At 39.2% G+C, this 19,723-nt stretch overlaps 1 protein-coding gene across 9 annotated transcripts in view; it reads left to right on the forward strand.

Annotated features, from left to right (window-relative positions):
* The first annotated feature begins 4,019 nt into the window (after positions 1-4,019).
* The window catches only part of ACAP2 (ArfGAP with coiled-coil, ankyrin repeat and PH domains 2), a 155,305-nt gene continuing 139,601 nt past the window's right edge, over positions 4,020-19,723 (forward strand). For 8 of the 9 annotated variants that reach the window (XM_023260282.2, XM_023260284.2, XM_023260287.2 and 5 more), the window contains exon 1: positions 4,020-4,145. In XM_023260282.2, coding sequence (XP_023116050.2) covers positions 4,093-4,145 — 53 coding nt within the window. In that variant the 5' untranslated portion in view covers positions 4,020-4,092. Of the gene's footprint in view, positions 4,146-4,711; positions 4,834-19,723 lie in introns of those variants that run through there. The other variant, XM_023260285.2, reaches the window with a different exon arrangement.

The raw sequence follows: 19,723 nt of genomic DNA on the forward strand, positions 1-19,723 counted from the left end.
ACATTTGAAAATTGGGGAAGTTTCACATTAAAATCTGGGTATTTGGCTTCTCTTATAAAATCTGAAGGCCTGATATGGCAAAAACAGACTGGAGCTGAGCAGTACACAACGCACTATCTTCCCTCTTCACCATGGGTGCCATCCCCCTATACTGCTTACACCAGCAAATTTCATTCACTTATATCATGTGCTCGGCCCCTGTAACCATCTGACAACCAACTTGTTGAAGGAATCTGTAGCAATGAGGGATTATATGCAAGCCAGGCCCATAGGGAACAGAACCCACGAAGAGAGAACTACTTGTAGGAGTTGGGCAGCAGGTGAGAAAAGAGAGAGAGGATATAGCCACCAAGAGAGGGAAACCAGTTTCCAGAGATGTCTGGGTTCATGCGCTTCCCAGTTTCAGAGCCTGCCCATAGTTACCCTCATCATAACTCCCTGTTCTTAAGATAATCTGCAATGCAATTAGCCAGGAGAAGGCAGGAAGTTAGTGGGAAATTGGTAGAGAACAGCAATGAGGACAGTAAGATAGTGGTGTACCTAGATGACATTAGCCCCAAACAAGAAATTCTGGTATGAATGTGGAATGTAAATTCTAAGTTGTCAAGAGTTAGATCCTTGTTGACAGTGTATCCTGGCCTGGGAGGATTGGGGAAGGTGTAGTGAACAACTTCTGCTCAAGAGGACGTTATAGTTAAAATTATCCTCAGAGGAAATCAAAAGCATCCTGGGAAGGGCTATGGGGATACAGGGTTCCAGAGACTTTGGAAGAAGGAATTGGGAAGTCTGGGGAGAAGAAATTTCTGAGAGATTTAAGGCTCGATCATCAATATTCATTACTAACTAATTTTCACTGTGTGTTGAAAAGAGAGGACTGTATTCAGCAAACGGAGAAAACTTCCTGAAAGAGGTGGCATTGGAGCTGCAAATTTTATTGTTATTATTAATTTTTATCTATTTATTTTTGAGAGAGAGACAGACAGAGACCTACAGAAACTGAAGCAGGTTCCAGGTTCCCAGCTGTCAGCACAGAGCCCTATGCGAAGGTGGAGGATCCAACCCAGGAATCCTGGCACCAGACCCACTAGGCCACCCAGGCGTCCCCTCCCCTCCCTTCCCCCTTTTTTTAAACTTAAGTAGGCTTCATGCCCAGTGTGGAGCCTGACTTGGGGCTTGAAGTCATGACTCAGATCAAGACCTGAACTGAGGTCAAGAGTTGGACGCCTAACCAGCTGTGCTACCCAGGCGCCCCTGCATCTTTAACATGAAATGGATGAAAAGGAAATGTTTCACAGAGCTGCACCTGTAAAGGTCAAATTCTAAAGGGGAGAGCGGGCAGTTCGCAGTTAGTCTGGTGACAGGGGGCCTGTGTTTACCTTGAGTCACCCAGCAAGTTATTTCTATACCTTGGGGCCTTGGTTTTCATTATTTTAAGTTAAGAATCATAGTATTATGTTACTTCTAAGACTTACTTCGCACCCTAACCCACTTTTAGTATTTCTTAATTTAGGATATATTCTACAACTGACAACCCCAAATGCTTGCTTTGCCACAGGGCAGAAAAAATTTTTTGACAGTGTTATCACTAACTGGGTGTACATAAATTTAGCTGTCTACAGAAGGAAAATGTTAATTTTTGATAATTAGCTTAGTAATTTTCATTGATGGTGCCATGCAGCTGAATTTTAATTTGAATCCCAAAGTGTCACTTAGGCCTCTTCCAAAAGATTACATTGCATTGAAGCATTGAAACAGTAAGTTATTATATATACAGATTAGTTGCCATGCATCAGGAATACAGTTAAAGGTAGAAATGGCCACCTCTCTTTCTAAATTTGACACAGAAGTTACAAATCTAGAAGAGGTTGGTTTGACCAACTGAAGTGTCTGAGGACACTGAACATTTAACTGTCATTAGTTTCCAGTTATCAAAAGAAGCTGTGTAGATTCCAGGGATTTGCAATTCAATTTAAAAAAGAGACCAAGTTACCATATGATTTCACTCATGTGGAGTTTAAGAAACAAAACAAACAAGCAAAGGGAAAAAAAAAATAAGAGAGACAAATTAAGAAACAGATTCTTAATTATACAGAACTGATCATGGTTGGGGGGGGGGATGGGTGAAATAGATGGGATTAAGGAATGCACTTGTCCTGATGACCACAGGGTGATGTATAGAAGTTTTGAATTACTGTATTGAATACCTGACACTAATATAACACTGTATGTTAACTAACTAGAATTAACATAAAAAAATAAAAAAGAAACCACGTTTATAACCAAAGAAGAAACATACACAGTGCTTGTCTATTATTTCTAAAGGTGCCAAGGAGATCAAGATACAACCATGGGTTATGTAAAACATCATGCCATCACGCTACACTTAGCCAGATGGTCAAAATGGTTATATAAGACTTGAGGCAGTGGAAGTGAGAAGGCTTACATTTAAACTTTGATTAAGGCACCCGAAGAAGAAAGCGGTACAATTATGATAATAGCCAACATTTACTGAATGGTTACTATGTGGCACTGGATTTTGTCTTTAGAGTTCTTATTTCAGCTTCAGGGCAACTTTATCAGATCAGTGGTGGTACCTTCATTTGGCAGTATAAGAAGGACAGGAGATAAATCCAGGAAGTTTGCCTCCAGACTCTCACTCACAGCCACTATGCTGTTACAACATTTATGTTGCATTAAAAAAATTTTTTTAAAATGTTTATTCATTTTGGGGGGGGGGCAGAGAGCTAAGGGGACAGAATCCCAAGCAGGCTCTGCGCTGTCAGCACAGAGCACAAGGTGGAGCTGGAACCCAGGAACCCCGAAATCATGACCTGAGCCGAAGTTGGACACTCAAACCCACTGAACCACCCAGGTGTCTCTTTTTGTTGCATTTTCATGGATACACTTATACTTTTTAGGTTGGGTTACATTTAAATATAATGTATCCTTTTTTCCCCTAGTCAATGGCATTTTAAAATCAGAAATACCTGCCTGGTTGGATCAGGCGATGCATATCTTGCACGGCTCCAAATCAATCGTGGATCGGTGGGCAGGTGTTGCAAGTTGGAGGAAGTGAGCCTGATTTTCAGAACCCTATCATCTTTGAACTGGTGAAAGCTACTGAGAGAAAAGTGTCAGTAAGGAGAAATGTGTTCAGCGGTTTTGAAAGCTTTCCTCCATACGAAACGACCTACTTCTACCTGTCGGAATCCTTCTGAACCTTTCGATGCTCACCCCAAATGCCAGCTCCTTCAGTAAGTAGTCTCTTAGTTATATGAGAAGATATACGTGGGAGATATTTCCAAGTTATTACAAGGTGGAGTTAGTTAAAGACGGATTTTATCATTAAAGCTACCCTCGCTTCTCTCCTGACCTCAGTTTCTCTAAACGGAAAGAAAGTGGTGGCTTAGCCTATCTCTTCCTTCGGTAATTCTACTCCCAGCCTCTACAGATTTCTGCCAAAGCTGCCTTGAAAAGCAACTCTCCTTCCTCAGACCTGCAGGCGGCGGCTCCTCCGCGTTGGCAGCTCAGCAGGGCGGGGCTGAGAAGCCGGAGAAGAGGCGGAGGCTCCGAGGGAAGCGCGGCGCGCAGCCACGTGACTTCCTTCCCAAGGAGCCTCAGCCGCTGGCCTCCCAGCAACCGGTGCGTCCCGCCTAACGACTCCTGCGCCTCCCGGTTGGCCCTCGGGGACGCTTGTGGCAAGGAGGCACCCACGGTCGCGCTGTTCATTGGCTCGAGCTGCCGTCGCTCAGGTGTGTTGCCGGAGCGCCCGCAGGCGGTGCTTCCGGAAGCCCCTCCCATTGGCCGCCGGCTTCGTGGCTGGCTGGCGGAGGCTGTCACTCCCGGGCGGTTTCCCTGTGGCCGCCGCTCAGCTGGGGGCGGGAGGAAGAGGGGCCGGACTGGGGCCTGACGAGCCGCCGCTGCCGCCACCGTCTTCGCGGCTGCTATGACCAGCGGGCGAGGCGCCCTCCGCAGCTCCGCGCAGCGCTAGTCGCGGCCGTGCGCCCGCCGTAGCTGTCTGTCCCCAGCGCAGCCGCTCCCGCGGCTCCCTCGGCTCTTCTCGCGCCGCCTGCGAGGCGAGGCGGAGGCAGGATGAAGATGACGGTGGATTTCGAAGAGTGTCTGAAGGACTCGCCCCGCTTCAGGTAACCGGCGAGGCCGCCCAGCGGCCGTCACCCCGGAGCTGTCTCCCTCGGGGGTGGGGGCGTGAAAGCAGGCCCGCCGAGCGCGCCGAGGGCCCTGCAGTCCGCGCCTTCCGACGAGGCCAGCGGCCGTTGTCGCAGCTCGGACCCGGCGAGGGCACTGCAGCCCCAACCGACCCTTGCTGAGGGCTGAGGCTGGGCCGGGAGGGGGACGTCGCCCCCTCGTCCCGCTTCCTCACCCTCTGCCCTGGGGAGGAGCGCCCCAGACGCCGGGAGCACCGTCCGCTTCGAGGAACCAGGGTGCAGCCGCGTCCCCGCAGACTCGTGCCCTTTGCGGGCGCGCGCTCTCGTCCCCTTCCTCTTGCTGCTCTTTTCCCCTTCCTTCCGCTCCTTCTTCGTTTCCACTCCCACCCCACCCCCTCTTTGAGGAGCTTGCAGGGCACCCTCTTGCAGTTCACTTAGTTCCTCTTTGCGCTTTTCCGCTCCCCCTTACCCCGGGGAGGAAGGAGTGGGGCGAACTGGGACTGCTGCTGCTTGCGTGTCCCCTGCCAGGGGGGCGCTCCGGGAGGCGCTGGCGGTGGATTTGCACCGGAGTTGGGGGCGGGAGGGCTTTGACCAACCCGCATTCTGTGCACCCTGACGCGAGACGGTCTGCTTTTCTTTCCACTTGAGCTCTCCCCGCTGTCGAGAGGTACTGGGCTGAGGGCTGAGGGCTAAGAGAAACAGTGCATTTCTGTTTTGAGAACGGAAGTAGGAGGGCCCTGAAGATTGCATGTGTGTTCCTCTTCCAGCAGCGTCCGTCCGGGAGGGCCCCGGATCACACTCGGATGCTCCCAGTGGATCTGTCACGTAAACCGACGTGGTGGCACTCCGATTCACATGGGCTGGCCTGCTTCCCATGTGAGAGGCGGCAGTCCCGAGGGCGTCCAAAGTACTTGTTCTTGACGTTCCGGGCATCCTAGGACACTCTTAATTGTTTTTGGAGAATAGTTTTGATAGATTGTATTTTATGGCCATTTATAAGGCTGTCCTTAGGCCTTAAAAAAAAAAAAAATGCGGCCGTAGACTTGAGTTAGACACTGACATTTCTTGAAAGCGCTCCCTGAGCATTGGTGTGTGTGTGCCCGATGATCTCTGGGCCAAGCCTCATTGTAAATTCTTGTATCCTTCTCCTGGGAACTCACTGTTCGTTCTTATCACTGATTTCCCATTCTCTTTTCAGTGAAAAGCAAAGAGAAAGAATTGTAAAACTAAGGAACTCCTACGTCTAAGAGAAAATTTAAGAACGTGTTTTTGTTTTGACTTTTGCTTTTTTTTTTTTGGCGGGGGAGGAGTGTTAATTTTATTTGGAGCTTAGGGCTAGGGCTGTTGCTTGTAAAAAGCTGCATCTGGTTTGATTGCTATTGTTGGTATTAGTTTTTAAAAGTTTTATGCTCCGTGTGAATAAAGGTCCCGGAGGAGACACACATGGGTTGCTTAGGACAGCTCTGTAGGTTACAGTCCAGACTGTGGCGAATGAAGTAATTTTTGAAGTGTACCTCAGAATACTCTGCTTTTTGTGAATTTTATTTATATGACTCAGCCTTTTTTTTTTTTTTTAAGTTTATTTATTTTGAGAGAGAGAGAGAGAGAGAGAGAGAGCATGAGCACACAAACAGGGGAGGGGAAGAGGTGGCGGGAGAGAGAATCCCAAGCAGGCTCCTTGCTGTCAGTGCAGGCCTCCAAGTGTGGCTGGATCCCTCCAACCACAAGATCATGAGCTGAGCAGAAATCAACAATTGGAAGCTTAGCAGACTGAGCCACCCAGGTGCCCTAACTTTTTTTTTTTTTTAATGAAGTAACAGCGTTTTCCCTCTGGAGAATGCGGCTGTGTGCTCAATTTATTTCACATTTTAAGTTCGATGTTTTAAAAAAAGTTGAGAGAAGTGATATGGAAATACTTGTAGCCACTGGTTTTGTTCATAGACCATGTGATGTCTCTGTTTTTGAAATCAAAGAATATAAAATAAGAGGGAAAGATACTGATTAAGTTGTATGGAATGTTATAGTGAATTTTGTTAAACTTGAATATAATGTCTGTTCAATTTTTTTTTAAATTTTTTTTCAATGTTTTTTATTTATTTTTGGGACAGAGAGAGACAGAGCATGAGCGGGGGAGGGCCAGAGAGAGAGGGAAACACAGAATCAGAAACAGGCTCCAGGCTCCGAGCCATCAGCCCAGAGCCCGACGCGGGGCTCGAACTCACGGACCGCGAGATCGTGACCTGGCTGAAGTCGGACGCTTAACCGACTGCGCCACCTCAATTTTAATTAAATATTAGAGATTTTTCAAGAGTTGCTTCCAGTATTCCACTTATTGTTGGCTGCAACTTGGGAAGAGAAATCAAGATCCAAAGAACTCTAATATCTGGTATACATTTTTGGAACTAGATTAGATTTGCAAAAGAGGGAAGTACGCTGAGAAGTATAAGTCTCATAATTTACATTCCTAATTTTTCCAGTCTTTCTATAACCCCATTAGTATGAAGTTTGTATAGCATTTGAAAAGAATATTTTAGAGTCTTTTACTCATATGCTTTATGTGTAAGAGAAACTTGACTTTTAAGAGTATTGTGCATGTTGTGGGTGATAATATTGAATCTTTCATATTAGGTTTGTGAGGGCTGGGCTTCTTTTCTTTCATTTTTGTTTTCTCATAGTAAGGCAGCTACACTATTTATTCCTTGTAGTGTCCTGATCTGTTGTGTTGTTTTTTTTAAAACTGATTCTTACTTTTATTTTCCTTCACAAGTGAATCTTAAAAAAATATACATTTTTTTTAATGTTTATTTTTGAGAGAGAGAGCAAGAGCATGAGCTCGGGTGGGGGGCAGAGGATCTGAAGCAGGCTCCACCCTGACAGCAGAGAGCCTGATGTGGAGCTTGAACCCATGAATTGGGAGATCACAACTGAATTGAAGTCGGATTCTTAACTGACTGAGCCATCCAGGCGCACCTTCACAAACGAATCTTACGGCATTTAAGTCTGGCGTGGAGACATAACTACCTTGGATACTATAGAATTGATGCAGAAGGCAGATCTTGCTGAAGAAAAATTTCATCAGTGTTCAAGTGTAAACATTAATTTTCTTGCTAAGTTGATAAGGAAAATAGTGGGGGGATTGGTTGAAGTAGGCAGAGGATGTTACTATTGCAACGTTGTCTTTAGTAATTTGAATAGAGCCAAAGCCAATGGTTACTTTTACATTCCAAAGCGCATTTTTTTGGTTTTGTTTTTAGATTGGAGGGCACATTTCATTGTGTAATTTTGTGTAAATAAAAATTCCCTTTTTAGTTTTTTAAAAACCGGTCTAAAGGTCAAAATCTTGTTCATCTAAAACTCTACAAGAAAGTACACGTTTAAGTGTACTTTTTTTTTTAAGTGGGAATTTTCCATTTTGACCAACATATCTTGAAGAAGTTTGAATTTGTTTGGACCCTAAATTTTTGTGTAGTTGCTCTTTAAAATTTTATAAAATTTTAATAAAAATTGTGCTTTTCCTTTACTTAAACATATTATGGTTCATGCAGGAAGTGAATATTTTGTTTGAAACAAAAAGTTGAATGAATTTGCACTTTCTGAATTCTGAAGCATTTTTGTTCTAACCAGTGTTCAAATGTAAAAATATTGGCATTAGCAAGTCTTTAAAACTTTAGTCTTTACCTGATACATTTATGTTTTATCCTAGCCAGTGTTTATTGTGCACCATTCTGAAGGTTTTCCATTTGTAGTTTCTATTTCCGATCTGATCCTTGTTGGAAGAACTTAGGAAAACCATCTTAAAAAAGATGTTTTGTGGAGAAAGGTTTTAATGGGTGAAAGACATTGACATAAGATGTAATTATATATGTATTAGTTATGTTTTGCTCTTAAACTAGTGCCAATCCTGGCTGCATTGCCACTTTACCTTCCATCTTTGAAACAGATCCACTCTTAACAACTGACACTTTACACACGGCAAATATAGTGGGCGAGGGACGAGGGGAAATGTGTTTTCTTTCAGACACAATAGAATGGAATTAATTATAAAGTAGTTTTATCATGAACCAAAATACAGGAATCCTGCTGTTCCCCATTGCAGCTTGTAATTCTTCATCTGATGTAATACCAACTTAAGTTGAACCAAGGAAAAACAAGCTTCTATAATGTGCCAGATTTCATGCTTTTATAGCTATTCTCTCACTGAATGTTAAAATATATTGTGAGGTAGGAATTATCCTCATTTTTAAAATAAAAAAATCCCAAACTCAATCTTTTGAGAAGTTAAATTCACTTTTTAAAAAAATGTTTATTTATTTTGAAAGAGAGAAAGCTCATGCATGCAGGTGCAAGTGGGGGAGGGATCTGAAGAGAGGGAGAGAGAATTGCAAGCAGGCTCCACACTCTCATGACCTGAGCTGAGATCGAGAGTTGGACACCTAAACTCCTGAGCCACCCAGGTGCTTATAAATTCACTTTCTTAAAAGTAGATTTTCAAATGGTGGACCTGGAAGTGAATTCACTCTTGTGCTCTCTCTCAAGCCACAGGCATTAATTAGCTGCATTAATTAAATTTGCATTAAGTATGTTTATGATGTTTGTTATCATACAAAAATTTAAAAACTGACTTTTGTGTATTGCCTAGAAAAGTCTCCCCTATCCCATTATTATTTATAGGATATTTTTCTATCATTTCATAGTAAGTTTTAGTTTTATGTAATGCAACTGGAGTTTAGTTTTGAGAGATCATCTACTTTTCTTTCCTTCCTAATGGAAGCCACTTGTCCTAATACCTTTTATTGAATAATTTTCTCCCTCTTGATTTAATATTACATACATACATATATATGTATTTTTCTGTATTCTACTCCTTTTCACTAATGTATTTATCTATTCTTCAAATGTCAATATTTACAATACTTTATAGTCTGTTATGATATCTGGTGGGACAAGTTTACCATAATTTTTTTTTCAGACATTTACTGACCTTGAATATTTTGTCTTTGCAGTAGTTTCTTCAATTTCAGAAGAGGGTATGCCTTTTTAATGCATTTTGGCCTAATTTCTTTAAAACTTTTTCTTATGTAAAATTTCAGTGATGATCCAACTATATCTGTTTACAAGAAACATACTTTAGTTTTTTCTTTAACAACCGTTTTTTATTTATTTATTTTTAAGTAATCACACCCAATGTGGGGCTCAAACTCATATAAGAAGCATACTTTAGAGGTGCCTGGGTGGCTCAGTCAGTTAAGCCCCCGACTCATGATTCGATGAGCTCATTGTTCGATGGTTTGAGCCCTGCCTTGGGCTCTGTGCTGACAGCTCAGAGCCTGCAGCCTGCTTTGGATTCTGTAACTCTGTCTCTCTCTGCCCCTCCCCTGCTCATGCTTTGTCTCTCTCTCTCTCTCAAAAATAAATATATGTTTAAGAAAGTTAAAACAAAAGCATACTTTAGATTCAAAGGTGCAAAAAGATTGGAAGTAAAGGGACAAAAAAGATAACTCATTCAAACAACACTCAAAAGACAGCTGGAATGACTATACTAATGTCAGCTAAAATATATCTTAAGACAAAAATTACTAAAGATAAAGGACATTTTATAATAATAAAATAGTCGATCCATCAGGAAGACATAACACCTACAAACATGCATTTAGCAGAGCACCAAAATACATAAAGCAAAAATTGACAGAATTGAAGGAACAAATAGAGAGTTGGAGACATAAATATTTTTTTTTTTAATGTTTATTTTATTTTTGAGAGAGAGAGGGAGACAGAATCGCAAGCAGGCTCTATGCTGCCAGTGTAGAGCCCGATGTGGGGCTTGAATGCATGAATTGTGAAATTATGACCTAAGCCAAGATCAAGGTTGGACACTTAATGGACTGAGCCACCCAGGCACCTCTAAATACATTCAATAATGGGTAGAACAACTAAGCAGAAGATCAACAAGGAAATAGAAGATGTGAACAACAGTATAAACAAACAAGATAATAATAGATATATAATAAATGGCTATATAATAGGTATAATTATAGTAGATGTAATTAATAGATATTTATAGAACATGTCATGCAACAAAAGCAGAATTCCCGTTCTTCTCAAGTACACGTGAAACATTTTCCAGCATAGGCTATATGTTAGGCTATTAAACAAGCTTCAGTAAATTTGAAAGTTTTGAAACCATACAAAATATGTTCTTTGACCACAATGAAATGAAATTAGAAATCAGTAACAGAAGAAAATCTGAAAAATTCACAAATATGTGGAAATTAAGTAACATACTCCAAAATAACCAATGGATTTGAGAAGAGATCATAAAGGAAATTAGGAAATACTTTAGACAAATGAAAATAAAACCACATACCAAAGCTTATGGGATGCAGCTAAAGCAGTGCCTAGAGGGACATTTATACCTGTAAACACCTGTAAATACCTGTGATCAAACCATCCATCTCGAGCAAACTGATTTCAAAGCAGATGGAGGAAATAAAGAAGACTAGAGCATAAATAAATGAAAGTTGAGACTCAAAGAACAATAGAAAAAGTCATGAAACCAAAAGTTAGTTTTTCAAAAAGATCAGTAAAATTGACAAGTCTTTAGTTAGACTGACCAAGAAAAAAGACGACTCAAACTGCTAGATTCAGGAACGAAAGGGAGGCTATTGCTTTGTCCTACAGAAACAGAAAGGGTTATAAGAGAACACTGTAAATAATTCTAACAAGTTAACAAGTTAAGCTAGATGAAATGGATATATTCCTAGAAAGATGCAATCTACTGAAACCAACTCAAGAAGAAATAGAAAATCTAAATAGAGTTAAGAGACAGAGAGAGAGAGAGAGAGAGAGAGAGAGAGAGAGAGATTGAATTAGTAATCAAAAAGCTTCCCCAAAGGAAAAGCCCAGGCCAAGATGGCCTTACCAAAGAATTCTTCCAAGTGTTTAAAGGTGACTAACAATACTCTTTTACAAACTTTTTAAATGAAATAGAAGAGGAGGTGTCACTCAGACCAAGTAATTCTGTGAGGCTAGTATTACCCTGCTACCAAAGCCAAAGATACCACAAGAAAACAACAGACTGATATCTCTTATAAATAGTTATAAAAGTCCTTAATAAAATATTGGCAAACCCAATATAGCAATGTATAAAAAGGATTGTATATCATGACCAAGTAAGATTTATCCAGGAATGCAAAAATCAGTGAATGTAGAATAAAGAGCAAAAACTATGTATTTTTTTTTTAATTTTTTAACTTTTTAATTTTTATTAGAGAGTGAGAGTGTGAGTGTGGGAGAGAGGCAGAGGGGGAGAGGGAGAGGGAATCTCAAGCAGGCTCCACATTCACCATGGAGCCTGATATGGGGCTTGAACCCACAAACCTGGGATCTTGACATGAGCCGAAATAGAGTTGACTGCTCACTCAACTGAGCCACCCAGGCACCTCTGTAATCATTTTAATGGGTACAGAAAAAGCATTTGGCAATCCCACACACTTTCCTGGTGAAAATACTTTCATGGTGAAAATAATAAAGCATGAATAGAGTACTTCCTTAACTTGGTAAAGGATATCTATGAAACATTCCTGGCTAACATCATACTTAAGGGTGAAAGACTAAAAGTTTTCCCTTACGGCCATGAACAAAAGTCTGTCCACTTCTGTTCCACAATGTATTGGGGGTTATAACCAGAGTATTTGGTGGGAAAGAAAAATAAAAGGCATCTATATAAATAAAGAAATAGTGGGATACCTGGGTGGCTCAGTCAGTTAAGCATCCAACTCTTGATTCAGCTCAGGTCGTGATCTCACAATCTTGGGATCGAGCCCTGTCTTGGGCCCTGTGCTGGGCATGGAGCCTGCTTAAAATTCTCTTTCCTTCTCCTGCTGCCCCTACCCTGCTCACACATGCTCTCTCTTAAAAAAAAAAAGGTAGTAAAATTGTCTTTACTCTTAGATTATATATCTTGTATATAGAAAATCTTAAGGAATCTACCAAAATCAGTTGAAACTAGTAAGTTCATCAAGGCTGCAGGATGTAAGGTCAGTGTACAAAAGTCATTTGTATTTCTGTGTACTAGCAAAGAAAATCATTCCATTTGACAGTGGCATCAAAAAAGGATAAAATATATGAACATAAATTTAACCAACGAAGTATAAGACTAAACACTGAAAACCATATAATATCACTGAAAGAACTTAAAGACCTAAATAAATGGAAAGATATTCCATGTTCATGGATCAGAAGGCTTAATATTATTAAGATTACAATATCCCAAATTGATCTACAGACTAAACACAACCTCTATCAAAATTTTAGCTAATTTCTGTGAAGATTGGTAAGCTGATCCTAAAATTCATATGGAAATGCAAGTGACCCAGAATAGACAAAACAATCTTGAAAAAGAAAAACAAAATTGGACGGTTCACTTCCCAGTTTAAAAACATTACAAAGCTAGGGCACCTGGGTGGCTCAGTCAGTTATGTGTCTGACTTTGGCTCAGGTCATGATCTGGTGGTGTGTGAGTTTGAGCCCCGTGTTGGGCTCTGTGCTAACAGCTCGGAGCTGGAGCCTATTTCAGATTCTGTGTCTCCCTCTCTCTCTGCCCCTCCCCTGCTCATACTCTGTCTCTCTCATAAATAAATACATACATACATACATACATACATACATAAAAAAGAAACACTACAAAGCTATTGTAATCAAGACAGTGTGGTATTAGCATTAAAGCAAGATATATATAGATCAGTGGACCCTTACATTTATGGTAAACCAGGTTTTGACAAGGGCTCCAGTATAATCAGTGAAGAAAGAATAACTTTTTAAACAAATGGTGCTGGAACAACTGGATATCTACATATAAAAGAATGAATTTAGACCTCTGTATTGCATCATATGCAAAATTAGGTCAAAATGGATCACAGACCTAAATATAAGCTAAAACTATAAAATTCTTAGAAAACATGGAAGTAAATGTTTGTGGCCTTGAATTAGGCAATGGTTTTTTAGATATGATGCCTAAAGTACAAGCAACTAAAGAAAAAATTGACAAATTGGATTTCATCAACATTTAAAACTTTTGTGCTTCAAAGGACACATCAAGAATGTGAAAAGACAACCTTCGACCTTTAGAGTGGTAGGAAATATTTGCAAATCATGTAAGGGATTTGTATCCAAAGAATATAAAGAACTCTACAACTCAACAATAAGAGCAAATAACCTAATTAAAAATGGGCAAAAGATTTGGATAAACATAAGATATACATATGGTTGGTAAGCAAATGAAAGCTGCTCATGATCATTGTTCAGCATATATTCAGTAACTGTTTTGGGATTCTGTATTGTGAATCTTCTGGCTTCAAATTGGCTTTACCAGTGCACTTTGAAGACTTAGACTCTGGTCTAAGTGAGTTACTGTTTTTTTTATCTGCCTTTCAGTTGCCAGAATTGTGTTGCTACTGTTGTTATTGCTTCCCTTTTTTGTCTTTGTGGATTAGCGCTTAAAAAAAATTTTTTTTTCCTGTCATTTTAATTGGACTTTGGAGAAAATGGAGGTAAATGGGTGTGTATCTAACCTGCAGTATTTAACTGGAAGTTTCTGTGCCGTTGATAGGGCAAAGCATAATTTGTACTGAGAACACTTATTTAGGGTAGTGAATATGGATCAAGTATATAAACTCTAAAAGCAGATGATCTGTTTGACTTCTGTCTTTTTCACTTATTGGTAGTGAGAGACCTTTGGGCAGGTTTCTTAATTTTTCTCAGCCTCCATGAATAAGAGTAATACTGTATTTCATAGAAGTAGATAGGGAGGAACCCACTTAATAATGGTAATTCCCTTTCCTCTTTTGTATCCTTGAAAGGAAGTTTGATGATTTAGTTAGAGATGTTGGCTTTCTTATGTGGAAATAAACTACCAGTTGGGAGTGTCTAGAATGCATGAAGAATTAGACATGTTACTTGTGTGTATGAAAATCATCTGTGTTGTGGATAATGAAAGACTATAAATAGATGGGCAAACTTCACTTAACTTTTAAAAGGAGACCAGTAAAGGTCTTAAAAAAGAGCCATTTATAAATTTTATGTTTGTAGTGTTTAAGAAGGTAGAGTGAGCAAAAGAAGAGGAGGAAAAAAAAACAAAATGGAAGACACAATGCCTTAAAGATTTACAACTGAAATGCTGTCAGAGCAAAGGATAAGTAAACTGAGAAATCATGGAAGAAAACTACTGTGAGGAAATATATGTTTATTTGAGATTACCAGAAGTCTATTTCCTTTGAATTATATCTCTGGAAGGATCTGGAAGTTAGATGAGAAGAAATGTGAGTTAAATGACTATATCACTATTCCTATTCCAGAGATGAAGAATTCTCACAGAAAGAGTTGACTAGATTATAATCCTGTAGTAATTTGTATTTTGAATAAGGGGTGCCTGACTGGCTCAGTCAGTGGAGCATGCGACTCTGATCTCAGGGTTGTAAGTTCAAATCCCACATTGGGTAGAGAGATTACTTAAAAAAAAAAAAAAAAAGTCAGGATTCTTTAATGAAATATAGTTAGTTTTCCCTTTACATTTTTTATATTTCTGTGATGCCCCAGACGTACTGAAATTTAAATATAAAAATTTTCACTGATAAAAAAATACAGTGCAGTACACAGTAAAACAGTTCAATTGAAAGGCGGTAAGTAGAGAGGGTACTCAGACAATTAGTATACAGGATTTAACTTTATGTATTTTAGAGTCCCTTTTAGACAAGATGTGTGCAAAGTGTGTATACTAATGCAAAATTAAAATCGATGGAGCTAACCATTTTAATTTTCGTAGTTCTAGCCAGAATTGTGTTCATTTTTAAATAAACAAAACTTCCTGTTGATCTTTTTTTTTTTTTTTTTTTTTTTTTAATGGTTAACTTGTTGCTTTATGGTTTTACTTTGATTCCCAGTTTTCTGCTTGTTGGGAATCCACCTCTTTGGATTTTTGAGTCAATGTATTACACTAATAATAATAAAGAGACTAGGTTTTATTGGTTATTTTCAGGTAATAGTTTTGTACGGATAAACCAACATACTTCCTAGCACATATATCATTTAATTTGAAGGCATCCTTTGGTATTTCTTTTAGGGTTTATCTGCTGGCTAAGAGTTATCTCAGTTTTTGTCTGAAAGTGACTTTGTTTTTCTTTGATGTTGGAAGGCTATTTCCCAAAGCATGGAATAGTAAGTTGGCTTTTTTTTTTTTTTGGAACAATGTCATTTCATTGTCTTTTGTTTGCTTTTTCTGCCTTTATTATTTATGTTACAAGTTTTATTAGTCTTTTTGTTGCTCTTTTGAGGATAATGTATCTTTTTTTTCCTCTGCTGTTTTTAAGATTGTTTTTCTTTGACTGGTTTCAGCAATTTTACTATCATGTATGTAGGTGTAGTTTCTGTTTTATTCATCCTGTTTGAGGCTTGTAGTTTCTTCATTCAGCATACGGTGGGGTTTGCAGGGTATGTCTTTCATCAGTTTGTAAAATTCCTGGCTATTACCTCTTTAAATATTTCCTGCTTCTGCTTTACTTTTTTCTCTCCTTCTGACACTCAGTTACATATATGTTAGAGTCTTTTGTTGTGTCCTTCATGTCTCTCATATTATTTTCTGAAAGGATACACTTCACAGAAAAGTAGAATATTGTCTATTGATCGATATTCCTGTTTTTTAAGCTCCTCTTCTATTGTGTATAATCTGCTGTTAAACCTATTTGTATAGTTCTTCAATTGTGTTTTTCACTTGTAGAAATTTCATTTGGTTTTGTTTTTTATAGATTCTTCTTTGGTGAAAATTGCCACCTTTTCATCTGTTTCTTGAATATTTTTCTCAGGCTTCATGAATATATTATTGCTACTTTTAGTATCTTATGAAACCAATATTTAGTTCATCTGTGTGTCTATTTCTATTTGTTTTTTATTCTTTCTTCTTTACTTTTTTTTTAGTGGGCCAGCAATTTGATTTAATGCTGTACATTCTATATAAAAAATTGTAAATGCTCTGGGTGATGTTATCATTCTCTATAGAGCATTCACTCTTTCCTTTGTAGGTAGGTAGAGTAGCAGATGATCATCTTAGTTCAATGATGGAATAAGCGTTATTAGTTTCCTATTGCTGCTCTAACAAATTATCCTAAATGTAGTGGCCTAAAACAACAGAAATTCATTATCTTACGTTCCTTTCAATACAGGTCTCACTTGGCAAAAGTCAAGGTGTTGGCAGGATTGCATTCCTTTCTAGAAGGTCTAGAAGAGATTTTTTTTTTTTTTTTTTTTTTTTTTTTTTTTTTTTTACCTTTCCTAGTATCAACAGGCTGTCCACATTGCTTGGCTCATGACACCCTTCTGTTTTGAGAGCCAGCAATTACTGGGGCACTCTCTGTTCTGCCTCCCTCTTTCACTTTATAAAGACCCTTGTGGTAATAATGTTGGGCCTGCTTTGATAATTCCAGGATAATCTCTCCATCCCAAATTACATGATTGTCAATGCTTTTTAAAAAAATTTTTTTTAATTTAATTTATTTTTTAGATTTGCATCCAAGATAGTTAGCATATAGTGCAACAATGATTTCAGGAGTAGATTCCTTAATGCTCCTTACCGATTTGGCCCATCCTTCTCCCATAATCCCTCCAGTAACCCTTTGTTCTCCATATTTAAGAGTGTCTTATGTTTTGTCCCCCTCCCTGTTTTTTTATTATTTTTGATTCCCTTCCCTTATGTTCATCTGTTTTGTGTCTTAAAGTCCTCATATGAATGAAATCATGTGATATTTGTCTTTCTCTGACTAATTTTCACCTAGCATAATACCCTCCCAGTTCCATCCACGTAGTCACGAATGGCAAGATTTCATTCTTCTTTTTGATTGCCGAGTAATACTCCATTTGTGTGTGTGTGTGTGTGTGTGTGTGTGTGTGTGTATACACACACACCATATCTTCTTTATCCATAGGTGATTATCAATGTTAATTCTATGTGCCACTTTACTTCATCTTCACAGCTTTATTTATTTTCATCTTTATTTATAGGTTTAGGGGATTAGGATGTTGATATCCTTAGCGGACCATTATTCCATCTACCATAATTCCTCCCTCTGGCTCTCAAAGATTCACCTCTCACCTACATGCAAAATATATATATATTTTTAAGTTTTTTTTTTTTTTTACATTTATTTATTTTTGAGAGACAAAGTGAGACAAAGTGAGAGTGGGGGAGGGGCGGAGAGAGAGGGAGACACAGGATTGGAAGCAGGCTCCAGGCTCTGAGCTGTCAGCACAGAGCCCGATGTGGGGCTCGAACCCACAGACCGTGAGATCATGACCTGAGCCGAAGTCCGATGCTCAACCGACTGAGCCACCCAGGCACCCCTACATGCAAAATATATTCACCCCATCCTAACATCCCCAAAAGTCTCAACTCTTGCAGTTTGTATTACCTTATAATCATATTGCAAATTTTTGGCATTTTTTTTTTTTTTAATTTAGTGCTATGTTGTAAATTTTCAATATTGCTAGAAAGATTTTATTATTAAAATATGGTTGTATCATATGTTTTATCAAGATGTTATAGTGTAACACTTATTGCTTATATCTGTTTTGGATATGTTGGCCCCCACTTTTCTGGAGTATAGATAATATGGTAGCTAATAATCTCATGTTACTTACTTTTTTGAAGAGTGTAGGCAAATCGTCTTGTAGAATATCCCACATTCTGAATTTTCTGATTGTTTACTCTGGATAGATTCAGTTTGAACATTTTTGACAAGAATATTCATAGGTGGTGATGTAGTGTTTTCATCAGGAAGCCAATGAAGTTTGGTTGTTTTCTACAATAAGAAGACATATGGGTCACTAATTTGGGTCACTGGTGCTAGGGTGGGGGCCAGAGGGCGGAGAGGACTGTAGATCAGACGCCTTGAGGTGGGAAGGAACTTGATTTTCAAGGAGCAAAAAGAAGGCTAGTGTGGGTTGGAGCAGAGTGAGCAAGGGGAAGAGTGGTAGGAGATAAGTTCAGAGAGATAGCAGGGATCAGATCATGTTAGGCCTTATAATTCATCCATAGAAAGAAGTTTGGATTTTATGAATAGTGGGATAGGAAGCCATTAGAAATCTCTTAGCAGTGGTGAGCAATTATAAGGCTTATATTTTAAAAATATTTTGACTACTGTTTGGGAAGTGAGTTGTAAAGAGGCAGAAGTGACTATAGAGAGACCAGTTAGGGAAGTCATTGCAGGAAACTAGTTATTAGGCTAGGCCAGGCAAGAGATAATTTGGTAGAGAGTGGAGATAATTTTTGTGGTAGAATCAATACGAATTGCTGTTGAATTTTTTGTAGGAAATTAGAAGAATAAACGTGACTTTTTGGCTTTAGCAACTGTGTGAGTAGGGGTATTGCTTACTGATAAGGGGAAGGCAAGGGAAGAACAGGTTGTGGGTAAAAAATCAAGAATTTAGGGGCGACTGGGTGGCGCAGTCGGTTAAGCGTCCGACTTCAGCCAGGTCACGATCTCGCGGTCCGTGAGTTCGAGCCCCACGTCGGGCTCTGGGCTGATGGCTCGGAGCCTGGAGCCTGTTTCCGATTCTGTGTCTCCCTCTCTCTCTGGCCCTCCCCCGTTCATGCTCTGTCTCTCTCTGTCCCAAAAATAAATAAACGTTGAAAAAAAATTAAAAAAAAAATCAAGAATTTAATTTTTGTACTTGTTGAGTTTGAGATAAACACCCAGCTGGAGCTAGTAAGCAGAATTGGCACTTCTGTGCAGCCTTTTGTAATTTTACTTTGCAAACTGATACGGTCACATCTCACACTCCTTTTTAGATTATACATAAACTCTCTGGTAATAGAGGCTTCTGGTGTCTTTGTATCCTTTAACTCAGCACACTTCCTTGAACACAAGTGTTAGGCTACAGACTTTTTGTTTAAATTTATTTATTTTGAGAGAGTAAGAGAGTGTGTGCACATGAACAGGGAAGGGGCAGAGAGAGAAGGAGAGAGAGAATCCCCACTAGGCTCCACAGTCAGCACAGAGCCCAATGGGGGACCCGATCCCATGAACCATGAGATCATGACCTGAGCCGAAATCAAGAGTCCAGCGCTTAACCAACTGAGCCACCAAGGAGCCCCTAGGCTACAGACATTTATTGCCAAAATTACTTTCATAAAATAGTCTTATATTCTTCATTTTCACATAACATACTCTAATTTTTATTTTAGAACTTTTTTGTTACTGTACTATTGATGAATTGCAAAACTGTAAGTAATATATGAATTGTTTAAATTTTCTTTTCCAATGTAGTAATTAAGTCAAACCAAAATCTTTAGGTCCTCTAAAGGACCTAAAGATTGTCAGGTTGTCATAGTTTTTAAGGGACTCTGACTAGTCTCTTTCTAGGTTACCAACATATTTATATGTGGGGGTTTCTAAGGAGATACTATAATTTAACAAACTGAACTATTTCGAGAATTAAGTCTTGTTGCACATGTATAGAAAATTTAATAAATGTGTCATATCCTGTCACCTTGATAAACTCTTAATTTTTCA

This window comes from Felis catus, chromosome C2, assembly GCF_018350175.1.
Source record: "Felis catus isolate Fca126 chromosome C2, F.catus_Fca126_mat1.0, whole genome shotgun sequence".
Taxonomy (NCBI): Eukaryota; Metazoa; Chordata; class Mammalia; order Carnivora; family Felidae; genus Felis; species Felis catus.